The 10,689-nt window shown below is 42.8% G+C and overlaps 1 protein-coding gene across 2 annotated transcripts in view; it reads left to right on the top strand.

Moving 5' to 3' along the window:
• Positions 1–3,293: 3,293 nt before the first annotated feature.
• The window catches only part of PRKAR2B (protein kinase cAMP-dependent type II regulatory subunit beta), a 102,870-nt gene continuing 95,474 nt past the window's right edge, over positions 3,294–10,689 (top strand). The window contains exon 1 of one of the 2 annotated variants that reach the window (XM_030307775.1): positions 3,294–3,696. In XM_030307775.1, coding sequence (XP_030163635.1) covers positions 3,387–3,696 — 310 coding nt within the window. In that variant the 5' untranslated portion in view covers positions 3,294–3,386. The remainder of the gene's footprint in view (positions 3,697–10,689) is intronic. The other variant, XM_030307774.1, reaches the window with a different exon arrangement.

Here is a 10,689-nt window from a genome sequence, read left to right as displayed (position 1 = left end):
CTGGCATTGTGGTTGATGACAGAGGCATCTACCAAGCCTCATATAGTAAATCTACAAAAACCAAACCAAAACCAACATAACAAAAACTACTTTGAAACACAAAATGTAGGATGCTACTTTGAAATAGGGTTCTTTTTTTTTTTTTTTTTTTTTTTTAATAAATTTTTTTTTCGACGTTTTTATTTATTTTTGGGACAGAGAGAGACAGAGCATGAACGGGTGAGGGGCAGAGGGAGAGGGAGACACAGAATCGGAAACAGGCTCCAGGCTCTGAGCCATCAGTCCAGAGCCCGACGCGGGGCTCGAACTCACGGACCGCGAGATCGTGACCTGGCTGAAGTCGGATGCTTAACCGACTGCGCCACCCAGGCGCCCCTGAAATAGGGTTCTTGTAAATGGATAAGGAGTGCTCTTTCCTTCTGTCATTCCTGGGGGAAAGAGTGTTATCCACAGTGGCAGCCGCTGGTTATTGTCCCCAGAACTGGTTCTCAGTTTCCAAATGTTTGCTTGGCACATGACTGCTCAAAATAAAGCTCACATTCCCAAGCTTTCCATATAGCTACGTGTTTCAGTCCTATTACTGTGCTACAAAGTCTCCCAAAACTTAGAGGTTTAAGCCTTTTTATAATAACAACCTTTTTATTCTACTCCCAGATTCTGTGGCTCGGGAATTTGGGCAGGGCGTCTGTCTACTTCTGGCTACTTCTGTTATGCTGGGATGACTTCTTTCAAAGCAGTAAAAACCCCATCCAGATTCAAGAAGAGCCGAATTAAGACTTCAACTCTTTTTTTTTTTTTTTTTAATTTTTTTTTCAACGTTTATTTATTTTTTGGGACAGAGAGAGACAGAGCATGAACGGGGGAGGGGCAGAGAGAGAGAGAGAGACACAGAATCGGAAACAGGCTCCAGGCTCTGAGCCATCAGCCCAGAGCCTGACGCGGGGCTCGAACTCACGGACCGCGAGAACGTGACCTGGCTGAAGTCGGACGCTTAACCGACTGCGCCACCCAGGCGCCCCAAGACTTCAACTCTTGATGGGGCAGTGGCAAGGTCACACTGTAGAAGAGCACAGGGACTGGAGATATTTTTGGAGTCACCTTTGGAAAATGCATTCCATCATGCCATGGGTGTAGCCATCTTGACTAAGCTCTGGCCAAGAGGGTATAAGAGGAATTGGTGTATTCAACTTACTGGAAGCGTTTGTAGAGGGGTATGCGTGTATCTGTGTGTGTGTGTGTGTGTGTGTGTGTGTGTGTCTAGGTGGGGGAGGGAGTGAAATGCCTTTTCTTTCAAATATGAATGAGATGACTGGAGATACAGCATTAATTTTAGACCAGAAACTGAGGATTACAGAGCAATGAGCTAGAAGGAGCCTGGGTACCTGAAGTTCATGGAACCACCATACCAGCCCTGAACTGCTTACATTTACATTATAGAGAAATAAGCTTCTATATTGCTTAAGCTACTGTATTTTGCATTTTCTGCCACTTGCAAGCAATGCTAATCTTAATAAAAACATCATAAGTGAAGGCAGATGATGCAAATTCATCTTAATTACTGGATCTAGGAAGATAACGCATATATGGCTTATATAATGCTTACATGGTTAAGAGTTTGATTAATATTGTCCTCTATGAGGATCATGGTATTTTATAAAAGCTTACCACTTAAAATGCTCAACACAATTAGAAGTACTTTACTATGTTTAAAAACAACATGCTATTATGAGGTAGATAAGGAACAGAAAGAGAGAAATACATTCACTCATGAATGCTTACAAGTTGGTTTATAAACAAAGGGTTCATATCAAGGTGAATTTTTGTAAAAGGAACTAGTTTGCTATATCTTGATTTCTAGACTTCGAATTTTCTGAGTCATGTATTTACTCTTTTTTTGTGAGTGGAAAGATAAATCAGAATAACTGAATTTGCCCTTGAAATATTTTATTTACAATATGATGGCCATTGTAGAAAATGAAGTATGCTTTTTAAAAAAACCATTTAATTGGCAAAAAGCATTTTTATAATTCAAAATTGTAAACATTTGCAGAATTAAGCCTCATTTCAGAGTCAAGGACTTCTACTTTAAATGTACACGCTTCTAGTTCTATTTCTCTTTATATCAAGTAGCCTATTTTGGAGATATAATTAAAATCACTCAAAGTTAAGGGAAAGGTTTAAAATAAACAATAGGAGCCTCATCAAGCAAAGCTTTTTTTTTTTTTTCTTTAGGACTATCTGCCCTGACCATGACATTTTACTCATAATGTTTCACTATCCTGTTTGAAGGGCATCGACTAACTTTCACAAGGGCCTCATAATGAATGGTGCATTTGTCTTCATAAATAGTAGTAAATGCATCTAGTGGACAATTTACTACTGTCAGTAAAACAAAACATAAACAGGATGTATGGAGGAAGGCTGGATAAAATGCAGCAAAAGAGAAAGAAAGGTGTCACAAGGATGGGGTATTATTTCTTCGTCCAAAAGACAACCAGTAGCACATATGACTTTAAAGCAAAAGACACTGCCAACACTTATTAATGCAACTAGATTCCCGGAGGAAAATAAAATGCCGCTACCGAGGTGGAGGCTGAAGTTTCGGGGCAATTCGCGTGGCAGCAGCTCTGCGCGGTTCCTGGTGCTGAAGGACTTGTGGAATTCGGCCGAGAGGCCCGTCCGCACCGGAGAGAGGACAGGTGGACGGCGAGGTACACCCCGGGGGCCACCTGCGGCCGTGCTGACAGGAGTCCGCGCCCAGCGCGCGCCCAGCAGCGTCGTCCCACCAACTCGCCGCCGCCAGCCGGCGTCTTCCGCACCGCAACCTTCCCAGCGGCGGTGCGCTGCACCCGCCGGCGGAGGTTGCCATGGTTTCCGGGGGTCACGTGGGCGCGCTCCGACGCCCCCTCCCGCGCGCGCGGCGCGGCGCGGCGCGGCGCGGCGCGGCGCGGCGCGGGCGCGGGCGCGGCGCGGGCGCGGGGCGCGGCGCGGGCGCGGGCGCGGCGCGGGCGCGGGCGCGGCGCGGGCGCGGGCGCGGCGCGGGCGCGGGCGCGGCGCGGGCGCGGGCGCGGGCGCGGGCGCGGGCGCGGCGGGGGCGGGGCGGCCCCGGTGGGGGGGAGAGGAGCAGCGGCGGCGGGAGCGGGAGGAGCCGGAGATGCTGCCAGCCCTCCCGGGGCCGCGCTCGCTCAGCCGCCGCCGCCGGACGGAGCAACCGCGCGCCGGGAGCCGCGGGCCGGGCCAGCCGGGCCGCCGGGGCCCAGAGCGCCGCGCTCGCAGCGGGTAGCGCCGCTAGTGCTGTCCGCGCTCTCTCGGCGGCCGCGGGGCCGCAGGCCGGTCCGGGGAGGCGGCGAGGGCGGCGCCCAGGCGCCCGCCGCCCGGCAGGCAGGATGAGCATCGAGATCCCCGCGGGACTGACGGAGCTGCTGCAAGGCTTCACGGTGGAGGTGCTGAGGCACCAGCCCGCGGACCTGCTGGAGTTCGCGCTGCAGCACTTCACGCGCCTGCAGCAGGAGAACGAGCGCAAAGGCGCCGGGCGCTTCGGCCATGAGGGCAGGACCTGGGGGGACGCGGGCGCCGCCGCCGGGGGCGGTACCCCCAGCAAGGGGGTCAACTTCGCGGAGGAGCCCATGCACACCGACTCCGAGAACGGGGAGGAGGAGGAGGAGGAGGAGGCCGCGGACACCGGGGCGTTCAACGGTGAGGACCCGACCCCCTGCGCGCCCCCGCTCGCCCGCGCCGTTCCCCGACTCTGCTCTAGAATCCCGCAGCTCTGCCCACCCGCCTCTCCCCGCGTTCTCCACCTAACCTACCTTCCATTTCGCCCACCCCCTCAGCATCCATTTCTGTCTCTCCCACTCGCCCACCTTCCTACTCTGCTTTCGTGTCGTGCCCTCCCCCTCGTGGGGAGGGTGGGGAGGTGGGGAGCTGAAAGGTGACGGCTCTCTGCCCAGCTGCCCCCTCTCGTCCTGGGCTCTCTGGCACTGGACGGCCGGTGTGGGGTGGGCATCTGAAAGACAACTTTCACTGTGGTTGGAGAGATTTCGCTGTACGGATACCATTGTGCGTAGAGGAAACCGGCCCACTTGGCATCCTCTTGCAGCCCTTATATTTATTAACGGGGTGTCCAAAGAGAAAAGGCGAGGGGTATTCAATTGGATTGGCTTTGCTGCCTTTGGGACCGCATGTTCCCTGAAAGGAGCATGGAATTGGACTCACTGGGGCAGATCGAAATTTATGGTAATAACTTTGACATTCTTGGAAACGGAGTGATCTGTTGTTTCCCAATTTACCAATACCGCGTTGTGTTATTTTTGGACACACAACAAAGGATCCTGTTTAGCCGGCAACTCATGGGGTCTTTGGAATGAGGAACCGGGCTAATGGTTTACTTTTTATTTAAAACAAATATTCAATGATTTGGTGCCTTTTAAAAAAACAAAGTATGTGAAAAACACTGTAGGAAGTTCTGAAAGCTTGTTGGTTGTCTTTAGAATGAAAAGCCAGTGAGTAATTGTAAGGACTGTGCCAGACACAAGCTGGAAAGAATGAATGGGAAAGAAAAAGGAATTTTCTCAAATAGCTGCTCCTGACAAGTCCCACCCCTTCTGCTTACAACCCTCTTTCCCTAACACACACAGACACACACACACACATTTACAGCCTCCTGTATTTACACTGCATGCCTAAATCCCGTCTTTATGGCATCCCAAGCTGAAATACCGTGGTGTGGAAGGGTTTTCTCTTTGTGGTGTAAGACATACGTGCATTTCAGCATTGCACCAGTGTGTATTTATTTACACTGCTTGTGGTTTGTGTGTCTGCAGTGTATTCTGTAGAATGAAAACCTTTTAAAGTGTTATTTCCTGGAGTATGTTCCTAGGAAGGTGTTTCTTTCCTTTGCAAATTTGTCCAAATGTGTTATAAAATTAATGTATTTTTAGCTGGCCTGAAACAATCACAAATACCCTGGAAATTCGTGTCCTATGAAGAGAAGAAGAAAAATTGTTACCTTAACAATTTTAATTTTGGACTTTGTAGTATTGCTAGGGATAAGATGATCATAGTCTTTATTGTTCTTTTTGCATAAGAATTTAATCAAGTGCTTTTCTTGCTAGAAACAAGAGAAAGGTAAAAGAAAGCATATTTTAAATTGAGAAGAAGCCAATAATGGATGACACAGAAAGGGCAGAAGCATTTTCTTTTATTCTCCTGACACATGCATGCAAACACATACATAACACATGCACACACACAAAGGAAAAAAAAAAAAAGACTCGTTTCCCAGATTGGAGGAAACTAGGAATTAAGGAGGTGGTAAGAAAAAAACCTGCATATGTTTGAGATGATATATTAATATAACTAAAATATTTTCTAGTATGATACTTTTGAAATACTTTGCATTGATGATTCCATTTTCTCCTTATAACAGTGTATATGGTACACAAAACCGATTTTATTACCATTTTGTAATGAATAAGCCATTAACTTCTAAGCAGCAGGGATCATTTTATATGATTTTTTATGTTCTCCAAGGCACCTTTATTGTAAAAATTACTCTGAGTTTTAATGAATGCTCGTTAGCCAATTGCACTATTTATTTCCCACCCCTGCCCTCAAGGACTTTAAAATTACTTTTTGACTACAGCCAAATTCAATTTGATCATTATCTGATAAACACACGCATACGTGTATAACAAAAACTTTGGCAGTGGTACTTGCCTCTATTAGGTGCACTAGAATATATCTACTAGAATATCTTCTATTTTAATTAATTCTCCCTTATTGTTACTATTTTTTAAGCATGTAAATTGTGTGAGATCTGCAGTTAAAAGAAATATATATAGACTACCAGGGGTTCACAAACCTTTTTGTAAAGGGCTAGACGGTAAATATTTTAGACGCCCTGAGCAACACAATGTCTCCATTGAATATGTTTTTCTTTCTTTCTTTCTTTCTTTCTTTCTTTCTTTCTTTCTTTCTTTCTTTCTTTCTCTTTCTTTCTTTCTTTCAACAACATTTTAAACACACATCTGCTCTGGTTGTTGGGGTTGTAGAAAATTGGCCACAGACCAAGGCCATAGTTTGCCTTCCCCTGGCTGGAGTGGGGGAAAAAGTCAAAATAGTACCATTGGGGGGAAGAAAAAATAACAGGAATGAGCCTATCAGTTTAATGTTTAGTTCCAAAGAATTTCCAAAATATAAAACATCAGGTACCGGGCAATTCTCCTAGCATAGTAAAGAATAAGTACTAGCTGGCGAGTCTTAATTTACTGTGACCCAGCACAAGACCAACTGGGTCGCTCATTCTTAAATTTTAGTATACATCTCAAGGAAGTTTGATTCAGAAATGAATATTACCTGGCACTACTCTAGGAGAGCTTTTGAATAGGTTGGTATCTTTTTTTTTTTTTTTTTTTAAACAGACCGTCTGGGTCATTCTTATATCCATAGTTCCCTGACCACACTGTGAGAAACACTGATCGACAGATAGCGATGATAATAATGTCTTTGTCTGACTAACATTTACAGAAGTAGCTACCGCTTATTGGCATTTGCTGTGTGCCAGGCATTATCTGAATACTTTGATTCATTATCCCAGCTTTATGAGAAAGATGAGGCCGCCACTTGCCCAGTGTTTCACAGCTAATGTGTTGCAGAACCAGGATTGAAACACTGGTGGACCTGGCTCCATCCTTCTCTTAACTCCCAGGTTAAAAGTTAAGAGGAGCTGGGGCCAACATCACGTGAACATCCCTTTTGTGTCAGATTCTACTTGAGACCCTTGATGTGTTTTATCTATAAGCCTCTGATAAATGAACGTGTCCAAGATTACACATGGAACTAGTTAAGTGGCAGAGCCTGGTTTCTTACTCAACATCTATCTGCCCCAAGACCATCAGAGAGTTCTTCCTAAATGAAATTTGTACAATGGACTGACTCACGGATCAGGTTTTCCTGGTTATTTTTCCAGTAATGGTGATGAATTTGCATGGATTGGTTCATACCCACTCTCATGAATCCCTTTAGGACAAGTGATGATATTTATGAGAGGTTGGACACATTTTTGACAGTGAGGTGGCTTCCCATTTGGCTCAGGTAGGGATCAAACATAGACTTTGATCTCAGTGTGGTGGTGGAAACAAAGAAGTGAGTCAGAGTCTGGTAGCCTGGTCATTGATAGCAGTAGGCCAAATGGTCAGATGGGTGAAGGTGGTCTTCTTTCCTGGGGATCTGAAGGATCCCTTTCTCTGCTGGTAGCTCTCCCATTCCCATCCTGTTTTTTTAATTTTATTACTTGTGTTACTTTCATTTTGCTTTCAATTCTGGATAAAAGGGCAACCTTCAGGTGTTAGAATGATAATGGCATATGGCAATAACCCTTCCAGGGAAGTCTTAAGTCCTTAAAGAAGCTATGATGGAGACTGCCTCCCTCTTCCCCATGCTACAGAAAGCACCTCAAGCATGACATGTTGCTTCTGAAAGGGTAGTATCCCCAGGCTTAGAATATATTAAAAGGGTTTACAGTAGGCCAAAGAGTTGGATCAGTACCAGCTTGGAGTAGAATCTATGATAATCAATGGTTTCACGTAGGCATCACTGTGAGGTCTTATGTTGCTCAATAATTTCTTCAGTGAAGTTGCTGAAATTATAAAATGAAGTAAATAAAATTCCACATTATCCCTATAAATTGACAAGTGGTCAGAAGAAAATTAAATTACTTATGGGTACATGAAGATCAAGCTGGAAAAAAAATAAACTGTATACAAAATATAGAGGACTAATTTTCCATATTTTAGAAGAAAAATCTAGAGTTCAAAGTGGGTACACAAGCCAAAAATATAGAATATCTTATAAAGCAAGCATGTCAAGATATATAAATAGAAATTCACCATGTAAAAACTATGACTTAATCCTCTTAACTCTGCCCTATGTCAAATCTTTATTGGAGAATCGTATCTACCTATGATTTTTTTTTACAATTTAGGGGGAATATGGGGAATTTATTAGAGATCCTTAAAATCACAGAAAATATTGGAGCTCGTAGTGGTGGGATGAGATTAAGAGAACAAATTTATACATACATGTATGGGCTTCCTAAGAACCTTCTGTGAAAGTGTTCTTCACCATGCTCATCCTGGGAGTAAAAAAAAACACTTCCACCTATTGACTTCTTGGCCTAATTGACAGTGGGAACATGTAGAGAGTAATCATAGGTTTAATGAATTGTTGCTTTGGCTGATGTATTAGGCTCACTTTTATCTCTGTGTCCTTATTTAGAGCTTGCTCTCTGTGGCCGCTAGAGATGATTATGAGACAAAGCAGCCAATTGTTAGTTCTTCATCAACCTCTTCAATACATTTAATTCGTTTGAAAATGTTCATGAAAGTCAGACAACACTTACTTTCTTTCACATCTGAAGCCCTGTGCTAAGCATACTGACGTATAATCACAGTAGTAGTACTCACCTCATAAGGTTGTTAGAGGATAAATGGATTAATATTTATAAGGGTCCCTCAGGACAGTGCACATAGCAAGCATTGTTTTCCATGTAAGACAAATGACCTCACTAACATGAAATCTTACAGGAGTGTAAACTTCTTGCAGAATAGCAATTTCATTGTATTTTGTGGAAACGAATCTAGTGTTTACACTTTTTAGAGAAATGAAGTAGGAAATGAGCTTACGTGGCAGTTCCACTTGGGATTTAATGTGAAGTTATGTTGCGCAGTAATAAAACCCACATCCTTTCAACTCATCATTTGTAGCTAAGAGCTCCAGACTTTTAAATTAATGAGACTTTATTGCCTTTGGCTATTAGAAATTTACATGGTAAGTTTTAAATTTATATGGTAGCTTTAAATCCTCCTGAAATGGAAATTACATCATTCATGACAATGGCTAAAATATTTATGCCATTATTTTAGTTATGAGCATAAAACAATAATAGAGAAGATTTAAAATTTAAAAATATTTTGAGTTTAGATGGTGATTTTTAGAGTAGAACAGGTAAAACATTATTCATTTTAATAGTAGTAATAAGGGAATGCTTTGGGGATTGAAATTGGGAAATCAAAGTACTTGAAATAGTGTCTTTTCTCAAACTCTTACCCATCTGTTACTTTAGGCTCAGGGAAAAGGGAGGGTGGGAGGGAGGGAGAAAGAGCAGAGTAAAATCAGTTGGGATTTGTGTAAGGTTCTTTGACTAATTTGTACTTTGTCTGAAGAGAGCACAAAAGGAAAACACCAGAACAAAAATTGAAGAATACTTTAATTTGTCTGCATGTCTTAAAAATCCAACTGGTCAACCATTATTTAACATAAGAGAGTTCTAAGCTTTCCCATTTGAGGTTGCACATAGGGATGTGCTGGGTCTTGGTAGGATGGAGTAAATATTAAATGGTTATTATTATTGAAATATAGTTGCAAATCCCTTGAAATATAGTTGCAAATCCCAGCCCTGTGGGTTCCAGTAAATTTCCAGCTGTCAAGATTTTGTTCCTGGCTGCCTCAAGAAAACCAAATGTGTTTCTTTTTCAACTGTGTAAATACTGACAAGAGACCTTTGAATTCCTCAGTGGGAGGCTTCTTTGTGATCCATTTAGAAAGTCATGTAATGGGAGTACTAGCAGTTAAAGAAGGCCTTTGGTAGAGGTTGGGGTTCAGTGAAGGAGATTGAGTGACTGACCACAGAGCCTGAGTGGTGTCCACAGTCATTTGATACCAGAAAGGGGCTGGGACCTGGGGTGACCTGTTAGGAGAAGGAACGTATGCAAATTGGAAGGTAGGATGCTGTACTCATTCTCTCATTTACTCACTGTAGAAATATCGATTGAGTGCCAACTCCTTCCTTTTTTTTTTTTTTTTTTTTTGTCTTAAAAAAGAAATGATTATTCTCTTAAGTTGACCATCTCTGGACTTCTGAAGAAACAATCCATTTGTGGGGGCTCATGGGTGGCTCAGTCAGTTAAGCATCCTACTTTGGTTCAGGTCATCAAGTCACAGTTCAGGAGTTTGAGCCCCGCGTCAGGCTCTGCACTGACAGCGTAATAATTTCCTTAACCCCAGTTTGATTGATTTTGGTCTTCTTTTTCATAGAACTATTCCTTACATTTTATGTGCTATTTATATTAACTTACATGTTATAAATTCTTTCTTCCATCAAGGTGATAGATAAGGTTTAACAGGCAGGGCTAAAGAGAAGTATTTTTGTACTTTTGTCTTCAGAATTACCAAATTTTTTGTTCTTTGATTTTTTTTTTCACTGCAGCGAAATTACTTTTAGACTTTATTTTTATGTCAGTTGCTTAAGGATAGGCAATGGGAAATAAAAAAGAGTGCAGTGATTTTTCTCAGTTGGATGAATTCTAATCACCATGTTCTTATAGTCCTTCCAGTCTTATCAATACCTTTTAGTTATGGTAGAGTTAGTCATAAAAACCCCACTATGATACTCATCACTGTCTTTATCTTATGGGAGCGAGTTTTGTGTTTCGGAAATTCAAAATGACTCAGACTGTTCCATTATGTAATTATTTTGTGGAAAGAATTTGAGCTAAATTTTTCAGGTCATGGCTTATATGAAAACAAAACAATCTAAAAAAAATCGGAACTGTAAACACAGTTGGTGTAACATTTATAAATGTTTCAGCAATAGGCATTGCCATGTGTAACTTAATATGTTTGGAAACT

Source organism: Lynx canadensis, chromosome A2 (genome assembly GCF_007474595.2).
Source record: "Lynx canadensis isolate LIC74 chromosome A2, mLynCan4.pri.v2, whole genome shotgun sequence".
NCBI classification, from domain to species: domain Eukaryota; kingdom Metazoa; phylum Chordata; class Mammalia; order Carnivora; family Felidae; genus Lynx; species Lynx canadensis.
Note: the sequence above shows the minus strand (reverse complement) of the source record. Positions and strands in the feature narration are given on the sequence as shown.